A 21,541-nucleotide genomic window follows, 5' to 3' on the forward strand; every position below is an offset into this window, starting at 1 on the left:
ATACTACTCGTGTAGGCAAAGAAATTGCCTTTATTTTTATGTATAACACATGTATAGTAAAACCAAAAAATAAATTGTTTCAAATTGTTGAAAATACCATAAAATGCTCGAGTTCCTGAGTTATTGCCGATTTAAATACCCTGGGATTCAATGTGTTAACACCATTTTGTTACAGCAGATATTTTGTATGTAAACTACTTGAAACAAATGTCATCTTGCCATTTCAGTGGCTAAGTGCATTAAATTGTCGTTCTGTCTTGTGATCGAAAGTTCCTGGTTCAAGTCCTAGCCTGGCTGTAGCTATTTCTTTTGCAAGTGCCACTTGTTACTTCCATCTCATCATTCATCCTCCTCAGGATTAGCCTCCCAATGGCGTAATAGTGTCATTGTCGCCTTGTAATCAAGGGATTACGGGTTCAATACCCGGTGGAGGCACGCAGTGGTTTGGATCCCACTTTAAACTGTAGGTCCAGTCCCAATCAGCCTATCTGTATATAAAGTGGACTTAAAACAAGAAAAACTCTCCTCAGGATAAGTCGAAAGTGGCAGAAAAGGGATGCCTAATAGAAAAAACAAAAACAAATAAACACACAACTGGAACTTGTGGTTAATAATTTTCATTGTAAAACTTTTTCTTAGTGATGTTACAATTATGTGAATAAGAAGTAAGGAAATTAGTATTAATCTTTTATCTGCAAGACAATGCAATAGTCAAAATACACATATCGCATTTTGCAACTTGCCAGGATTTAAGAATTGCTACAACTGAGACAAACCAGCATGCCCAAAAGCACATTTTCTGTAGCAGAATCAAGATACAAACACCATAGTCCCCACAGCATGAAAGTAAGTTGGAGATTGTTTACTTGGCAACTGCATTATGCTTTTAGGCACTGATCAGAACATAATCATGAGGTTTTCATTGCTTGCTGATATCTAGTGATCAGTCATTCTAATTTATGTCACAACAAACTTTTATATTATAGATCTCTTGGTTTCAAATGTGTTTGCATCTGCTCAGAAACTAAGAAACAATTGTGCATATTTTAACTGGCTGCATAGGCAACATTAGTGCTTAATCATCACATTCAGTTCTTGGCTGGCACTGATTCAAATCAAAACAGGCAGTTCTTTGTAGTTTCCAGCCGTGTCTCACTGTTTAACAGATCAAATCTTAACCTTTAGCATCTGGATGGTCAATATTCTAACGAAGCCTGTATTTCCGTTGAGGATGAATGTTAGATATATGAACCAGCATCACACGGCAGCAATTAACGTGCCATTTCCTGAAAACTACACACGATATTTCAGTTCTATCTTTTTTATCTTTAGTGTACATACGAAAGTGTAACATATTCGAATTACAAAACAATGCATCCATTGTTACTATTATTAACAAGCATAGCTTGAAAAAGTCCTTTGTTTTCCTTCGTTACCCCCATAATATTATTATACGAGGCTTATTTTTAAAGTAGTACCGTGTTGAAATTCCGCCACTGCAGTGCTGCGGTCGGTGTCCCGTGCATGCGCACTGTGTACCTACATCTGTTGGCAAGCCACAGACGCCATTGCGGCAACAATCGATCGTGTATACATTTGCTTTTGCATATTTAAAATGCCTCCGCCGATTGAGAATCCCGCCGACTGTGATTCGTTTTCTTAGTGCTAAAGGCGTGAAAGCAGTTGAAATTCACAGTCAGATTTGTGAAGTGTATGGACAAAACTTTGAGTGATGGAATGGTACGCAAATGGGTAAGAGCTTTCAAAGATGGCCGAAAGGATGTTCATGACGAGGAACGGAATGGGCGACCCTCAGTGATCAATGTCGATTTGGTGCAGAAAGTCGACGAAAAAGTGAAAGAGAACAGACGCTTCACGATTTCTTCGTTAGCAGAGGAGTTCCCTGAAGTTTCAAGAAGTGTTATCTACGAAATTGTTACCGATCACTTAAACTATCGAACATTGTGCTCATGATGGGTACCAAAAATGTTAACTGAGGTGCACAAAAGCAAACGTTTAGGTAGCGCCTTGACTTTTCTTGTGCGTTATGTAGCTGAAGGTGACGCGTACTTAAGCCAAATTGTCACAGGCGATGAAACATGGGTGGCTTATGTTACACCCGAAACAAAACAACAACCCATGGAATGGCGGCATTCAACATCGCCGAAGAAAGTGAAGTTTAAGCAGACGATAGCCTCAAAACTGCCGTGTTGCAGTGGCTGTCAACTCAGGCGGCAAACTTCTATGACGACGGAATACAAAAGCTTGTTGTTCGATATGATAAGTGCCTTAATATTGGTGGCAATTATGTGGAAAAGTAGATAAAAGTGTGGTCTTTCATGTAACAATAAAATTGTTACAAAAAGTTTACTTGTTTTTTGTACATATCAAAACGGTACTTACTTAAAAAATACGCCTCGTATTATGAGATATATTAAAAATGGCTATAACATCTAAACCACTGCGGTTAGCCACAGTTAATGGAGCACCGCCATTAGGAAAACCATGTGCCCAGTGGGTGCCAAAAATGTTGAAATGCCCACAAGGAGAAGTGCTTGGTTTCTGCCTTGATATTTCTGGAGTGTTATCACCAAGATGGTAATGGGTTTTACAACCATGTTGAGACATGGGTTTCGAATATTATGCCAAAGAAAGAAGCAGGCTTAACAGCTTATTTGTAAGCAAATTTTGGGTGAGCCGAGTCTAGGGAGTGAACAGGAGAGAAGAGATTGTACAGGAGTTGCTGAATGACTTGTTGGAGAGTTTCTTTAACAAAAAAATATAAAAACTGATATCATTCCATATGTCTCAGTAAATATGATGGCTATGTAGAAAAGTAGTGTAATAGTAAATGCAGTGTAATATATATTTTGTATTAAATATATCTAACAAAATTCTTTGCACACTTTTCTACCTCCTTAACCCTTTCGTGCCGGTAGACGAAATATTCGTCATGCATGGAAATCCACCAAGAACGGGGCTCATTTGAAGCAAAATGTAACATGTTGGAAAATGTTTTGTTAAAAACGTTGTAATAACACGAAACATGCAAATGAGGGCTCGTTCTATTCAGAATTTGCAAGCCTTTTGTTCTATAACGTAAACATGTCGATGTGTACCTATTTTCGGAAGCAACGGACATTCGGAATTTCCATTTTTTTTTATTTTGCTAGCTCCCATCCGCTACCACCCATCGATCTTGGCAAACTGCCACTAGTTGCTGATTTCCACAAGTTATATAAAGGCAAATACGAATACAGTAGTACAAATAGTAAATTTTAAACCCAAAAAAATTCCGTGTGTTTTTTAATTCGGTTTCCTGTTTATTAAACTTTTATTACCAAAACATTTGACGAAATATTTATCGTCCGTCCTAGAGTTACTTGTGACATCTATAGGCCTCGTCCCGAAAGGGTTAATGCACCTTATTAATTCACTACAAAATGTATTGATTCATTGACATAATTGGATGAACTCATTTCATTTTTATTTATAACACATGAATATTGTATTGACTTTGGTTATATTGACAAGAAGAGCATTAAGAGACTTACCACCAGAAACCAGTGTCAAAAGTTTTCTTTCTCTTTTGTTGTTTAGTAATATTTGAACCTTATTATTTAAATTTTCATTTTGTATTCTAATGTACATGATTTTTTTATTGTTTTAAGGATGCCAGCTTATGACTCCAACAAATGGTACGTTCTGTTCTTCATAATTTTCATCATTGTTTGCCTGTATATCTTCATGAGCATTTTCCTTGCAGTCATTTACAATAATTACAGGAAACACTTGAAGGTGAGATTGTAAGGCAGAACATTTTTTTGGCATTCACTAACTTCCTGAGGCTGTCTGCTCCTCCTTTCTTCAGAGCTGCATTTTTCTGGTATGGATGTCACTTTGGTCAACTTTGTAGAATCTTTGTCTCTACTAGGTACATAATTTCTTCTCTGGTGCAAGGTTCTGAGCTGTGGGTTGTGTCTCAAGATGTGCGTTTGGTGATAGAAATATGTGTGTAACCATTCTTATCTTAATAAGATGCATGAAACATGTAAGTCCTAGTTCTTAATCTTTCTTGTATTTGAGTACAATTTCTCTCTTCCTTTTTACACTACTGTTGTTTACATTGCAGCACTAAATTTATATTCTCTTATAACACAGTTACCAACAATTATACTCACAGCATGCAAATTGTTGCTCCCACATTCTATGGGAATTGTGTTTCTGGTTTCCAGATGATTTCATTATTACATAGTTTATTTAGTTACGTATGATAATTTGGTAATTATAAGGCTAATCTGATGCCGATGTATCAGTATCGGTTCCGATATAATTACCTATACCAGCCGATACTTTTCTGAAGGTTTGATAAAACACCATATTACACTATTGCAGAATAAAAATATCCTGGAAATTGTGCAAAATCCTGTTTTCTTTATTTTGGCAACAACATTGGAGGGAGAAATAGATTTTTTTGATTCAATAATATCTTATGTGAAATTATGAATATTTTCAAGTGAAAGTACAGTGCGTTCGAAAAGTCCCCGCACTCAGACAAAAAAGAAGCTACTAAATCATTATCTGGATGAGTTTGCAAGCTTGCCAGTAGGGATTGGTTTGACCTTCAAGAACGAGTTCATGTTATATTTAGAGCAGTGCTGCTGTTACAGTCCTCGGTGTGAGACTTACAATCACAGTTGTCAACAATACCTTAAGCACATCACCTACTGAGACATGGAGAAATGCGGCTATAGAACTTCTATTGTAATGAAATGGAAACACACGGAACCAAAGTACGGACTTTCTGTGCCAAAAGTCTACACGTTATCTTACAGATTATCACCCACTGAGATGCCAGAAATGAGTCAGTTGCCACGTTGCTCCACGTCTCAGTAGGCGTTAATTTTTCCTTGCACACAGCGAAAGATGTGTGGAGAAATGAAGAAGTCTATTTCCCAATGATCCGACACCAGCTAAAATTGCAATGGATGATTGTTTCAAATTTAGTTTCAATATTCTTTCTGTGTATTTCAACATCCAAAAAGCCGACCCCCATGGCCGAGTGGTTAGTACATCGTGCTACGAAGCTAGGGGTCCCAGGTTCGAATCCCAGCCTGGGCATGGATGTTTGTGAGTGTCATTTCAGCATATCATCACTCATCTCCACAAATGCGAAGTAAAATAAAGCAAATCAAATCAACGTGCGGAAAGTGGTTTGCCGTCTTGTCAGTGTGTTACTGACCTCAAAGATTGCAGTGTTATTCACATTTAGTTTACGAATTATTTCTTGTGTATTTCAAGATATAGTTAAGAAATGTATGTATTCATTACTCTGACAAGTTCAATAAATTATGAGCAAAAAATTCTCAAAGTTTGAGTGCGGGGACTTTTCGAATGCACTGTAGTAGGTTCATACGTATGGTAGTTCCAATTGTAAACTATTTTTTTTAATTCATAGGTATTTTGAAATACTCTATATTGTTACCCCCACTCCAGGCGCGGTTGGCTGTATAGCGCAAATGTGCAGTGAACCCCCAGTAATATACAAAATAAACAATAACTGAGAAGTTCGTAAGCGTAGAGTGCCAAATTCTCTTAGTGAGAAGGAGAAACCGCGGGCCAGAGCCACTCAGCTCCCCTCTAGTTACGTTTCGTGCAAAGCCTCCGCTGAACCTCCGCAAGGCAACCCCTACCCTGCTAAAAGCATGGGACGGCTAGCAGAAGCTCGAAGCGTACATATGGCGAAAATACATGCAGTCGGATACTCCAGGAATGCAGTCTCGTCAAAACGGACATGCGCAGTTCATAGGATCACCAGCGAGCTGGAGTCAACCACGCTCTTCTCTCTTCCAATGTTGCACTATGTGTTTCAATTTGAATTCATTTGGCATTCTCTTTGTATTTTTATATTTTACAAGACTTATTAGATTAATGAAGAGGGTGTAATATAAATGTAGAGGTGACCCCGAACGGAAGCTAGAAGTAAAGATGATGGGACAAATAAGATAAATATGATAGAAAACAACTTGCCTACACATTCAGAGTTTTCATCTTTAAGATGGAAACACTTCAGGTGGAAGGAGCCGAAAAGTCAAAAATAGCACGAGGGCGAGGGGTTGCTTATCGGACAAGACTTAAACAACCTTTTGGTCTTCTTACGTCAGACTAAATGCTTTCGTTGACATGTTAGGCTTTTTAGGTTTAGTTGTCTTAGAATGTATACACTCAATTTTCGGGGCTTACCGTGCTTGACCAAAAATGTAATATTTGCTATTTATTCAAGCCTAACCTAACAATGAAGGCATTTCGCACTTACGTCAGAAGACGACCAAAAAGTTGTTTGGGTTTCGTGCGATCAGTTATACTCTAGCGCGAGAGGGTGTTCGAAGGGACGCGCGCATTTAACTTTGTTACGTGTCATTGTCTCCATACTTGTTAGTTTGTTTTGAAGTGCATGGCTGGTGATTGAAATATATATGGCATAGTGATACGTTGAGTGAATGAGGTGGATTGTGTATTGGAAGGAGTGTAGTTGTTGCTGTGCGAGAAGTTACCATATTGCATAGAATAGAATCTAATCGCTTTGATTTAGCGATATACTTTCGAATAGTTATATAAGAATTAACTTGTAATCAAGGGGTCTTGGGTTCGATTACTGATACATACTCATTTTAGGAGGCAGAGATTTGTATTTTTAACTGTAGGTTCAGGATCCAGTTCCAATAATATAGTCTATTTGACAGTGGTGGGACCAGAAAAGAGTTGGCAAGAGTGGAAGAGGTAAAATTGAGGCGAGAATATTTTCTGAATTCTGAGATACCCCTAAATACAATACCATACGAAAATCTTAAATTAAAATGATCGCCCCCTACACACACACTCCTTGGTGCTGTCACTGTTATCTGAACATAAAGCAAATTAACTTTGTCAGTAATCTACCGGCAAAAATTTGATAATTTTCCCAGTACTATCTCTACGAACCAAAGCGTGTAGTGTCTCAAAAGGTTAGATAAGTCCACTTTGCATAATTTTGGTGAACCTCCAGGAAAATTATGCACGAGCCGCGCCTGCCCCACTCACGACCGGATCAAGAAAGTGTGGGACGTTACCCCCACACCCCCTATACGCCTTCATGGCGTGGTGCTATGCACAGGGTTGCACTTTACCTTTTTTATTACCACCTGTATTAAAAGCCACATTCATTACGCCATGTGGGGGGGGGGGGGGGTTGATTTCAGGTGGGACATTTTCCAGCAGCGTCCCTCCATGGAATGGCTCTGTGGTTTGCCAAGCATCTAATAAATGGGTACCGGGGGGATAAACCTGGCAGGAACATGGTGCTGATCACATCACCTCTCTGATGACCAAGATTGTGAATGTGTGGGGCTCTATTTCATGTGTCTTCACACCATATTGGAATGTGCAGGGGGTAGATATACTTTTTGTTGTACCACCACTATTGACACTAAGAGTCCTGCACTATGCCCATGCAGTCTAAGGCATCATGCTTTGGGCTCCGGTGCAGGTTCAAGTCTCCTAGGGGAGGCATAACAACTTTTCTTCTGAGATTTCGATGTGTCTGTGCGACCGGTGGCCGTTCACCATCATGAGGAAATTGGGGAGCTAGGAATGAGTAGCGTTACCCGGTCATAGAAACCTACAACTAGGACTGGGAGGTTTGACCGTCACTTCGTAACTGATTGTATGATCTCCCACCTCTGCTGAGGCATGTAGTGGTGAGACTGGCAGTCAATAGGTAGGCACTACCCCACATGTCTTGTTACGCCATGGGTTATACTATTAACACTGCTACTCTTGCTATTCTTTCTTCTGTGCCTTTCCATATTTACAATCTGCAAAAATGTAAAACTTTTCCAATTCTTCCCATAATCTCAAAACTGTCACTTTCACAACCAGATAGATAGAGTACAGGGTTCCCACACACCTGGAAAACCTGGAAATCTCAGGGAATTTGAAAAAAATACAAATCTCAGGGAAATCTCAGGGAAAATCTTGTATTTGATTAATGGTTCCCAATGAAACAAAACTGAGGGATTATAATATGCTCCTGTCTGTGGATAATCCAGGCTGTTGTAGCATTTCTCTTTCAGCAAGGAACTCATATCTATTTATTTGTCTGTTTCTTGTTTTAAATGTGATTCCAGGGCTGGTGACCAAGTGTATACCCTCATAAATTTTGCACTTTTTAAAATTTAATTAGCTGATTTCGATCTTTTACATGACGTAAAATATATTTCAAGATGTGGAAAATGCATAATAAAGATAACCTGATGTCCAAAGTTAACCAGTGTTCATCTGATTTCCCTTATTAGGGAGTAGTTTTAAGTTTTTTCTTCCTTCTTTTTTTACAAAATAGTAAAAAAATGGAGTGTCCTGTTTAGGGAAATATTTATTTTCTGCCATCTTTTGTGTACAATATTATTGATTGTGTATTTGCTGCACTTAGAACAGAATTTTAAATATTTACTTAGTAGTGCCATATATGAATTATGTACTGTTCATAAATACTTGTTCATATTTTAAGTTTTTGATCATGTTCAACTATTGTTATAGTCATGACATGACGTGAATTTTTACATGACTCAAAAGCTCACATATGGTAAAATGGAATTACTTGTAGGACCAGCAGATCTACATTAATATCATGTAGTGAGATAGTTTTCTCAACAGATATGCCAGAAATTGAATATCGTGAGGTGAAGGCCAGTCGAATGGTGTATACTTAACCCCCATCAAACTTGCACTTGCAACTGTCACTAACTTACCATTACGTACTAGCATTCCTCACTTCTTCATCTTAGATTAGGCTCGTGTTGGAGCACTGTTAAGTTGGTTTTGATTTTATCACATGGCAATGCATATGTGGAAAGTGGGTTTTCTGTAAATAAGCAAGTTTTAATAGAAAACTTGAAAGAAGAGTCTGTTGTGGCTATTCGGCAAGTTTATGATGCAGTGAAAGTGGTAGGAGGAATGTCAAATGTAGAAGTAAGCAAAGATATGATCCAGAGTGTTACAGATGCGCGTATTAGATACGAAGAAGGATTGCAGAAGATGAGAAAGAAATGTGATCACAAAGAAGACAAAAGGAAATAAATGAAACGTAAAGCAAGTGAGATCCGTGCTTTACAACCCAAACAACAAAAGATGCAAGAAGAAGCAAAGGCTATTTCAGAACGATTAAAAAAACTTGAAGCTTCTGAGAAGTAAAGTTTCTTAATTTGCTGTATCAGACATTAAGTACATTTCTTGTTTTATTCAGTCGGTAACACGTCTGACTACCATGCTCAAGGTCCCGGGTTCGATCCCCGGCCGGTTCAAATCCGGGAACTTTTCTAACGTTGGAAGCGGCCCCGGCGCCCACCCAGTGTCGAATAACATGGGTACCTGGGGGATAAAGACGGTCAGGGGCGTGATGCTGATCACATCACCCCCACTCACGACCGGATCAAGAAAGTGTGGGGCGTTACTATACGACTTCATGGTGTGGTGCTACACACAGGGGAACACTTTACTTTTTTACTTGATATTTCAGTCTCAGTAACTTATAATTCCTTTTTAAATCGGTACTAATAATATTTTTATATGTTTTAAAAATTCCAATATTTTTTTTGTCTTAACTATTACTGTATGCATTACAGATTAATTGATATTGTATCCATTTATAAACATGTATGAAAAGTGTGAAAATATTTCAATGTTCTATGTTTCAGAGTTGTTTAAAGTTCTAGAAAACTGGTCATCTTTGTTCTTAATTACATGCAAAGAAGTGTAATTTTATTTTATTATTAAACTAGTTTTGTTATTTGCATCAGAAAACAACAGTAATAAAGAAGGTGAGGATGGTATGGCTATGAGGGGAAGTAGAGGAGACCATTGTAAAATTATGGTAGTCATTTACTGTTCATTCAATACTCTGGAAAAAATATGAGGATTCTGGAAAACTCAGGGAAAATGGATTTGGAGTTTGCGTGGGAACCCTGAGAGTAGTTCCATAGAGATAAGGAATATAACTAACAGTGGTGACGCTGGAAGGGTAGGCACAGGCTTGTGCGTTTGTGTTGTTATGGGTGCGACTTTTTTTAAAATATGAAAAGTATAACCTTTAAAGTTATTTTTGAAAACCTAACAACATATTCTTGCATCTATCAATGTACCTTAATAGATACTCTTGATATGTGCTAACTCGTAAATCATATTTCTTGATTTTATTATAAATTGATGCTTTAGATGTCATTCGAGTGGCAGTCCTCAATGTTCCGATGCCCCTTCTTTCTTCCTATGCCCGGTAATAGGCTTTTATGCTTGTCTTTGTGGCATTCCAGAGTAATACAAGTCATTATTCCCCACACTCACTTCACACTCACAATAATGAAAGCCCACACCCGTGGCGGAGTGGTTAACACTTCTCCCTACGATGCCAGGGGTCCTGGGTTCGAATCTCGGCCTGGGCATGGATGTTTGTGAGTGTCCATTTATCAATTTCATCATATCATCACTCATCCCCATCTTCGCAAATTAGCCAAAAGTGGCACAAAAAGCAAAGTAAAATAAACCAAATCAATCAAACAACAATAAAAAAATAAATGAATGAAAAGAAAAAACAAGATAAAATATAAACATAAAACAACAACGCAACAGAAGTAAATCGAGAAACTAACGAAAACGCAGAACACTGTGATAGAAACATTTTTCGCCCTCACTGGGCAAGAAACAGATATGAAGCCAGTTTGTACCATGTGTCCAGTGTTGCCAACCTCCCAATCAGGAAAAGTGTGCTGATTAAACTTAAATTTTGCTACATGCAACTAAATTGTGCTCGGATGACTTAGGTTTTAAGTTCAGTTTATGCATCTATTTTGGGGGGAGTTGTGATGTGAACATGCGTTTTTGATTGTTTACTAGAGTTAAACAATATTCGTAATTTCCCCCATTAAATTAATTACAATGGTTTTACCAATGAAATGGGTTCAATATAACGCTTGAAAAAGTTTTGAGAAAATTCGACGACTAGGAAAGGTGGCAGCTTGTTTTATCTGTGACCCCAACTTTCTACCAATTTCCTTGAATAAAATGTTCCTCGTGAGCTAAGTAAGGAAAGATAAAGAAAAGATGAAGACGGTGGACTAGGTGTGGCTGGATCGGCATGCTACCTTTTGTTTGAAACAATAAGATCTGCAATTTTTTTTTTTTTTTTTTTTTTTCAAAATGTATACCTCTGAATTTAATTGGTCTGTCTCCCAGGAATGCATGTTTATAGATGATGCTATATTTTAACATTATGTCAAACACAGGGGGCTAGGTGCCAATAAAATTCAAATTGTACTACGTTTAGCACAATTATGCTAGGGTTGGCATCACTGCGTGAGACCGGACTCACTGTGTCCATTTCAGGCGAACATGCCCCTGAAATTATATTTTTCCGCATGAATCACTTAGAATGTTATGGGACCAGCTGAGGCCCTCGAAGAAGTGGCTCGACATGCGACAATATAGCCTCTGGCAGGAATGGAAATTTGTAGAAATTATCATAAGCCCTAGAATTTGTTTTATTGTATGCCATTTAATGAAATTGCAAGTAATAAAATAATCCGTAATAGCCAAATAGGCTGGGCCTTTTATGACGCTTCACCACTGATAACTAATGCAGCATTTTCCATTTTTTCTGCTGAGAATACAATATCAAAAATATGCATTTCTAAGTTCCATTTAAGCCATTTCTCAGAAATTGAGTTCATTATGCATGTCTATGAAGCTGTTGATTTCTACATTGTTTTGTAAATAATTGATTTTGTTTTTTCCAGAATGATGTGAAGAAAATCATTGCAATGAAGAGAAGGATGCTCTCTATGGCTTACGACATTCTAAAAGTGAATAAACTTGATTTGTCCATTCTTCCGAAAAATAGATTTTGCCTTTTGGTGCAGAAGATTATGCCGAAAAGAAGTCACACGTATGCTCATATATTGTGGCAAGTTTTGGACACGGATGGCAACAATTATATAGGTAGTATTTTTTTTTCTTGTTTTTACATTTGCAAAACACTTTTCATGATTACATTCCATCAGTTAAAAAGAAGGCTGCTAGAATGTTTTAAATTAACATACATAGGAAATGTTCAGATAGCACACCCCATTGGGGCCTCCCTGATGGCATAGTGGTAACGTCCCAGATGTGATACTTAGTGAGGCACATAGTGGTTCAGATCCCACTTCAAACTGCATGCCCAATCCCTATTGGCCTATCTGTACATATAAGTGGACTTTAAACAAAATTCAAACAAACGGACAAGGAAGGGACTCGCATATTTACAATCTCAGCCAGTTTTTTTTTCCCGAAGGTGACATGATCAGCACCACACACTGGCTGCTTTTAACCCCTGGGATTGCCCCTAATTACCCTTTTATTAGAGGGTGGTTGAACCCAAGAGTCACTTTATGTGGGGACAAGGCCGGTAAAATTTCCACTTCAGATGAATGGCAAAGACGAAGATGAAATGGATGATCACAAACATATGCCTCACAGAGGATTGTACAGGTCGTGGGTCCAGATGCCAGAGCCTCGTTAGCCTGCAACACTGCAGTTACAGGGGTGTGGACATTTGGGAGCCTTCTAAACAGGCCACCTCTTACACCCCTCCATTTTGGATGACCCATCCTGGGAATCGCATCAAAAAGATCTAAAGTTACACCAAATGTCCAGTGTGAACATAAATATCCATTATGCATTTAAAAACCCAAGCTTTTCAATGATCCTGAAATCCATAGTTGTTAATGGTACAGGAAACCATAAATTTTAGTGGGTTCCATAACAAGACCGTAACCTTTTTTCTCACTCAATTGAAATTTTGTCCAAGTTGCATATTGTTTCATTTCAATACATTACTTGGACCGGATTGAAATTGATCCGGGAAAAATGTTCGTGGGCCATATTTAAATTCATCCAAGAAAAAGGTTCCAGAACCAATTTATGCTTGCTGATTGTCTCTCCTGCACGGGAATTAAATTTATTTACAATTCCTGGATCTTTTAACAACCCTGGGATTGTTGAAGATCCAGAAACCCATAAATTGTAATGGGCTCTATTGGGTTCCATAACAGGACTGGAACCTTTTTTCTCGCATAATTTAAATTCGGTCCAAGTTGCATATTGTTTCATTTCAATACAGAACTTGGACTGTATTTAACCTTTTGCTGCCCAAGCGTCTCGAACGAGATACCCAAAAGTAACCCTCACGGAACCAAGCATCTCGATCGAGACGCTGTGTCAAGGTCGTAGTTTTTACGTTATAACTTTTCTATTTTTTGTTTTTCTATTTTTCTTGTTTTTACATTTGCAAAACACTTTTCATGATTACATTCCATCAGTTAAAAAGAAGGCTGCTAGAATGTTTTAAATTAACATACATAGGAAATGTTCAGATAGCACACCCCATTGGGGCCTCCCTGATGGCATAGTGGTAACGTCCCAGATGTGATACTTAGTGAGGCACATAGTGGTTCAGATCCCACTTCAAACTGCATGCCCAATCCCTATTGGCCTATCTGTACATATAAGTGGACTTTAAACAAAATTCAAACAAACGGACAAGGAAGGGACTCGCATATTTACAATCTCAGCCAGTTTTTTTTTCCCGAAGGTGACATGATCAGCACCACACACTGGCTGCTTTTAACCCCTGGGATTGCCCCTAATTACCCTTTTATTAGAGGGTGGTTGAACCCAAGAGTCACTTTATGTGGGGACAAGGCCGGTAAAATTTCCACTTCAGATGAATGGCAAAGACGAAGATGAAATGGATGATCACAAACATATGCCTCACAGAGGATTGTACAGGTCGTGGGTCCAGATGCCAGAGCCTCGTTAGCCTGCAACACTGCAGTTACAGGGGTGTGGACATTTGGGAGCCTTCTAAACAGGCCACCTCTTACACCCCTCCATTTTGGATGACCCATCCTGGGAATCGCATCAAAAAGATCTAAAGTTACACCAAATGTCCAGTGTGAACATAAATATCCATTATGCATTTAAAAACCCAAGCTTTTCAATGATCCTGAAATCCATAGTTGTTAATGGTACAGGAAACCATAAATTTTAGTGGGTTCCATAACAAGACCGTAACCTTTTTTCTCACTCAATTGAAATTTTGTCCAAGTTGCATATTGTTTCATTTCAATACATTACTTGGACCGGATTGAAATTGATCCGGGAAAAATGTTCGTGGGCCATATTTAAATTCATCCAAGAAAAAGGTTCCAGAACCAATTTATGCTTGCTGATTGTCTCTCCTGCACGGGAATTAAATTTATTTACAATTCCTGGATCTTTTAACAACCCTGGGATTGTTGAAGATCCAGAAACCCATAAATTGTAATGGGCTCTATTGGGTTCCATAACAGGACTGGAACCTTTTTTCTCGCATAATTTAAATTCGGTCCAAGTTGCATATTGTTTCATTTCAATACGGAACTTGGACTGTATTTAACCTTTTGCTGCCCAAGCGTCTCGAACGAGATACCCAAAAGTAACCCTCACGGAACCAAGCATCTCGATCGAGACGCTGTGTCAAGGTCGTAGTTTTTACGTTATAACTTTTCTATTTTTGGCTAGAATTTCGATTTTATTTTTTTATATTGTTCCTAACACATGTATTTAACAGAAATGGTTTTTTGCATTTTTTTTTTGTCTTCATGAAAATGGAGGGGGAAAGGCGGGAAAAGGGACTTCTCTTTTGCGTCTCTTTTCAAGGTCAATTTTTTGCCGACAAAGGAAGACCGGCTTTGTTGTTCTAAAGCAATGCTTTTCACTCCCTCCTGCTAAGTGCTTTCGAAGGAACCTTGTTTAGCAGTATCCGATGTCAAAATGAAAGTTTTCCGTGAGGGGGTGGGGGGAGGGGGAGACTGGTTGTTAAATCTGCGTTGTGAGAATGGAATTTCGAAGTGCGCTGAAGAAAACCTTTGTTTTTTTTTTTAGCACAAGTGTCTACAAGTGGCAACAGGGGTTACCCAGCATTGTCTAAGAATAGAATTTCAAACAGCTGTAAGAATTGGCACTCATTTGTCACTACGTTCTAGCTTTTCGTCTGTGAATGTTGTGCGTAGGTGTCGTTTTGTGCCCAAGTGCGAAGACATATTTTGGGTGGTGACAATTTTTTAAAATAATTTTTGGGGGTTTTCTCCCTTCCCCCTCCATATATACACCAAATTTGCATAAATTTTGCATTTTGACATTTTTTCGGGAGGGGGGACTCCATTTTTTTTAAGAAAAGTATTTTTGAGGGGATTTCCCCCCTTTCCCCCTCCATATGTACACCGAATGTGCATAAATTATATATCGTCTGAATCTGTGATTCATTCTGCGTACAACGGTATATCTTTCATATCTCTAGGGCATTTAGTTTCTGAACTATAGTCATTTCAAGGTACCGCTGCATTTTGAAGCTTGAATCAGTGGCGATTCCTTTTGGGGGTACAACTCAAGTTACATTGGTCATACGACAATGATGCAAATATTTTTCTGTTTCTTACATGCCAGCGATAATTTCTATGTGCATTTTGAACTTTTCATATCCTTTTTTCGGGGGGGGGGGGGGGGGGGCGAGACCCCATTTTTTTAAAAAAGTATTTTCATGGGATTTCCCCCCTTTCCCCCTCCATATATACGCCGAATGTGCATAAATTATATATCGTCTAAATCTGTGATTCATTCTGCGTACAACGGTATATCTTTCATATCTCTAGGGCATTTAGTTTCTGAGCTATAGTCATTTCAAGGTACCGCTGCATTTTGAAGCTTTAATCAGTGGAGTGCTGACCATTCCTTTTGGGGGTACAACTCAAGTTACATTGGTCATATGATAATAATGCAAATATTTTTGTGTTCCTTACATGTCAGCGATCATTTCCATGTGCATGTCGACACTGTCATGTACTTTTTTCTTGGGGGGAGGGTGGGGGAACCAAATTTTTTTTTTGTGAAATTTTGGAATTTTGAGAGTTAGCCCCCCTCCCACCGCCACATATACGCCGAATTTGCATAAATTTCATATTGTCTGAATCTCTGGTTCATTCCGCGTACAACGGTATATCACTCATCTCTCTAGGGCAATTAGCCTCCGATCTACACTCATTTAATTGAAACTCTGCATTTTACTCAAAATCGGCTTGGGCAATAGAGGCTTACCTGTGAAAAAGGCCTTGGGCGGCAAAAGGTTAAACTGATCTGGAAATAAGGTTCCTGGGCCGTATTTAAATTGATCAGGAAAACAGGTTCCTGGACTGTGTTTAAATTCATCCGGGAAAAAGATTTGTGGACCGAATTGAAATGCTTTACAGTGGCTTTACGGTCCAGAACCCATTTACACTTGCTGATTTTCTCTCCTGGACCGGAATTGAATTTTTTTTAAACTCCTGGACCTTGAACAACCCTGCTAAGATCATAACTCTACCTTACGTACTAAAAGAGATATAAAGAAATAGTTTATATTTAGATGGTTGACTATCGTCACTCACCCTAGTGGCAAAATCGTGACTTGCTTATTGTACATCATGAAGTTAAAAGTGGTTACATACTCTGCAATGGGTTGGTACAAGCGTTTGTTTGAGCTTTATCTTGCTCATTATGAGTCTGAGAAAGCAGAATCTCGGTTGCCATTATTTTTCTTGCATTGTTTCTGCATTGCATAGAATTAAGTACAATAATTGCTTTTCCTGCATGCTTATTTTTTATATGTTATTGTTTTCAGGACAATCGGAGTTTCTTCAAGTTGCTGATTTGTTGAATGTCGAGATTTCAGAGGTAAAAGACAGGACAATAGCATGCCAGACTGCATTGCCAACTATATATAACTCGGTGCCATCAAAGTTTGTTCAGAACTGTGTAAAACATAAGTAAGTTTGCATTCTTCTTGCACTCTTCTTGTGTGTATCTTGCACTGTCAAATTCTTCTAGCTTACGTGTTTTTAATGTAATGTTTTGCAAGAACACACACTCCTTTCATGAGACAATTATTTGCAGTTTGATCAACATTACATGAGTGTGTGCATGTGTGTATATAAACTGAAGGAGCACATAGAGAGGTATATTGTAACATATTTACAATAGAAACCTGTGGACTAGGAATAGAGGCACATATTTTTGGTAAATGAAAAAGCAAAAGTTTGGTACAAAAACAGTCAATTTCATGTTTAAAAGCGGTAAATAAAATAAAATTTTATTCTTATAGCTGTGAAAGTGGTATAAGAATGATATTTTTCTTTCAAAATCGTGAAGATAATCCTAAATTTGATTTAAAAACTGCACTTACTACACAAAATAAACATTTCCCTTTTAATAACACATTTATGTAATATGTAGTTACCAGAGTATTAAGTTTGTTCCTGTATAAAGGGGTCCATTTTTGCTTATCAAAGATTTACAGCAGGATTAATCGATTTTCCGTGGATTGCATAACACTCGGGATAATTGAAACTTCAGAAAGTGTCGCATCAGAAATAAACTCTAAATTTTGTGTTTAAGAGTCTATTTTGCATATTGTAGTTCATTTCACATCATTTCATGACAAAACAGAGTTGGAAAATGCACATCACACCTTTCGGAAATGTGTAAAGTTAACATTACAATGTGTTATTTCACATTTCGTGTTTTCGTCAAAAACGTAATATGCATGCCTCTATATAGTGTTGTAATCCCGTCTTACCAGGGATCTGAGGTCACAGGGATGCTTCAATAACACATGTAGGTAGAGCTCAAATATACTTATGAACATGCTCCGACTAAGAGGAATGAGATATGGAAGATTGAATTTAAGGTTATTTACACTTGTTCATACCAGGTAGGCGAATGATGTTATTGTCCAGATGCTTCTTGGAGACCGAATTGTGACTGATGTCAAGGTTCGATACTGTGACCCTTGACTCACTATTCCGAGCAATCCCGCACGAATAGCTGCATGCTTATGCAGCCGTAAACTTCGTACACCGTCATCGTAGTTTAGTTCGTTGTAATGTGTACTAGTAATATAAGAGTAATGAGAGCGAGCTCCCGGAGCGAGCTTGCTTTTATAATCTTTTGCTTCGAAAGGTTATTACACCTTTTCGTACACGCTGGATCATGTTAGATCCACGTATTTGCCTCTCAGTCATTGCTTCGAGGAAGTTATGAAGTTTGTGCATTCTTGAGATTGCTCGCCGGTCGGACAATTCCAGTGAATAAACAAGCATAAAATAATCTCTTGACGAGGTTTTCTCGTATTTTTAATCACCATATCTCTACAATAGCTTAAATAGCTTAATAACATTTCTACGTGGGTCGTTCAATATATAAGTTTCCGTATGCTGTAAAAAATTTTGTTTTTAAGATACATTAGAGAACTATACATACATGTGTAGGAGGATCCTTTCTCACTTCTCCACATAATCCCCATAGAGATTCAGGCATTTGTCCCACCGTTGCACCAATTTGTCCATACCCTTTGCAAGAAAATCAGGGCTCTGGCTATTGAGCACTATTCTCACATTCCGCTTCACTTCTTCATCTGTTTCGAAACGGTAACCTTGCAATTCAGACTTTAACACCGGAAAAAGATGGAAATCACTCGGTGCTAAATCAGGGCTGTATGGAGGGTGAGGCAGCCGTTCCCACTCCCAATTCTTCAATTTTGTGTTGTGTTTGCACTGCTGAGTGGGGGCGAGCGTTATCGTCAAGAAGAATGATACCAGCTGACAGGAGACCTGGTCGCTTATGTCGAATTGTGTTTTTCAGTTTATCCAATGTTTGACAATAACGGTCAGCATTAATTGTTCTTCCTCATTCCAAAAAGTCCATAAGCAGAACGCCCTTAGCATCCCAGAAAACGGTCACAAGCACCTTCCCAGCTGATCGATCCTTCTTGAACTCCTTATCATGTGAGCCCGCATTTTCCAAACAAGCATTTACTTTTCGCCCTTGAGCGCATGCGCCTTCACGTCTGATAACGAATTGATTGTTGTTCCTTGTAGATGGCGCTTGTGAACCATGTGCTTCTTTTTAATGGCATTGCTTTTTACAATATTTTATAGCACAGGGAAACATATACTGAACGTCCCTAGTATAATGTAGATAAACATAGATAAAGGATATAGAATACTGGTTTGGAATTATTGTTTTGAAAAATAAGATCAAAAACTTGAAACCAATAGTGAAACAACTGTGTGGCTACTTTTGGTCCACTCTGTATGTTAACTTTACATCTTTTAGGCTCACTGTCATTGTTCGTCAACCTTATTCTGCGCAGTTTGTCTGCTCGACTAACCTTGTATTAATGCCATCCAAACCGATTCAAAAGGCATAAGAGGTGGTGTTTCATTTTAACCCTATCGCCGCAATCACCCACAGGTAGGTAGAAAAACTATACATAATAACCAAAACTAAAAATCAATAACAAGTCAATCAATCGATCCAATTCCCCTCATTTTTGTGTGAAGATATATAGAATTGGGGTAAAATTTAACCCCCAAAAAATTCCCATCACGCAGGCACGTCATGAAACCCCCCTGTGCAGATGCATACATTCGGGGCTATCTAGGCTATATGCGAAGCCCAGACTCCGTGAATAAAATATACAAAAAATATCTCAGAAAATGTGCATAAAATTGTTCATTTCAATAAGAAGATGAACCTGATTTCTTAGAGGAGTTGGAAACATTGCCCGCTTTCTTTGAATTCGCGAGACGGCTGGCCCAGCTCCGGCGGGCAACTCCACGGGGGTCACCGTGGTCAAGCTTGACAGGACCCCGATCAATGTTGCAAACCAATTTTTCCCAGCATGTAATTTCCCCAGGATCGGGGAATTGTGGAGCCAAACTGTTACAGGAGAGAGAACAGGGTTGCATGTGGCAGGGGAAAAAACCCTCTGAACTTCCTCAACAGTCTGGGTCAATGTTGCAAACCAATTTTTCCCAGCATGTAATTTTCCAAGGAATGGGGAATTTTGAAGCCAAATTATCGCAGGCAAGGGAAAAGTGTGTCACATGCAGGGACAAGAACGTCATTGAACGCTTGCATAGGAGTTGAAAAAGAGGTAGTTGACCTTGAAACAACTAGAGATACAGTGGGGAGTAGAAAATTGTTGGCTGAGCGGGAATGGTTTATGAGTGCATCTAAAAATTACCGAAATGACAAGGAGCAGTTCTAGTCTAGATCGCGTCGAGTGGTCTTGGTGCATGGAATTTATTTAGAGGCAGCGTGTGAATACAGTAGAGAGTGGATTGTATTTATGTCCACTTTATGAACAGATAAGCTAATGGGGATCGGACCTACAGGTAAAGTGGTGTCTAAACCACCATGTATCGAACCCAGGACCCCTTAGTTTCAAGGCAACGACGTTACCACTGCGTCAACAAGGAGTACCCGAACATAAAATCGTGGAAATAGGTAGGTTGAAATTTTATTTTTATTCTCGTATATAGGCCTTCATAATATTTCGCAATATGGGCCTCTCTCTTATTTATGCAAATAAGAATGAAATTCTTGAAATCCTTTCCTTACTGACAGTGTATATTTCCATGTTTTATTTATGAGATATATATTTTTAATCACAGAATCACATCACTTCAACCTTCCACCCCAAATGATTTTAAAAAAAACAAAAACATCCCCACCAGCAAATTTTTGTCCATTCGAACACTATGATATGGTGCTATAGCCCAGGTTCTTAACCCAGTATACGCCACTGCCCCTGTGGACACCCCTGCCACACAGTGCACGGGAACCAGTGACTTTTGTCCCGCTCTTGCTTTGCTTTTCCCATATGTGGCATGTGCATTTAGTTACATTATTGCACACACTACTATTGTTATTGTTATAAATGAGGGAGGGATGAAGGGGGTGTACGGAATAGTTTGCCAATGCGGGAAGGAATATGTGGGTCAAACAGGAAGAAGCATGAATGTACGGTGGGGAGAGCATGACAAAGATATAAGGGAGGGGGTTCCCAAAACGGGGCTCTCCGAACATATCCTTGACGAAGGCCACATTATCGCCAAACGGAAAGTGCTTAGGGAAGAAGAAAAACCTATAAGAAGGAATGTATATGAAGGGTCATATATTTGTAAGGGAAGAGAGAATAAATTAAACAGAGACGATGGGAATATCGACGAGATGTGGGGGAAAATGCTCAAAAAGTGGGATGGGAAGGAATACGTAAAAATAGGTTTTAACGTAACCCCGGAAGTAGCACGCCAAGCTCAAATGGAAGAGGAATTCTCACTTGACTTTGCGTGAACTGGAAAGGAGGGGGAGAGGGGGGAAAGACTGGAGGGGAAGGAGAGGGGAGGCGCCCGGCCTCACGCTCTACGAGGAAAACTTGAAGTATTGCAATTGCAGCACACGCGGGCCGTGGCTATTTAGTTTTAAAGTTTTAACGTTCCAAGGAGCAGTTTTAATCAGGAAAAAAGCATGGTAAAATGGACGCACACCTGTTATGGGTGTTAAGTATGTACTGTTTAACCACACACACTTAACCAATCCCATATCCTATACCTAA

The 21,541-nt window shown here is 38.8% G+C and overlaps 1 protein-coding gene across 1 annotated transcript in view; it reads left to right on the forward strand.

Annotated features, from left to right (window-relative positions):
* The window catches only part of LOC145981098 (uncharacterized), a 68,008-nt gene that overhangs the window by 27,030 nt on the left and 19,437 nt on the right, over positions 1-21,541 (forward strand). Inside the window, exons 10-12 of the mRNA XM_083114236.1 lie at positions 3,672-3,798; positions 11,823-12,024; positions 16,763-16,907. Coding sequence (XP_082970362.1) covers positions 3,672-3,798; positions 11,823-12,024; positions 16,763-16,907 — 474 coding nt within the window. The remainder of the gene's footprint in view (positions 1-3,671; positions 3,799-11,822; positions 12,025-16,762; positions 16,908-21,541) is intronic.

This window comes from Lepisma saccharinum, chromosome 28 (assembly GCF_977018435.1).
Source record: "Lepisma saccharinum chromosome 28, izLepSacc3.1, whole genome shotgun sequence".
NCBI classification, from domain to species: domain Eukaryota; kingdom Metazoa; phylum Arthropoda; class Insecta; order Zygentoma; family Lepismatidae; genus Lepisma; species Lepisma saccharinum.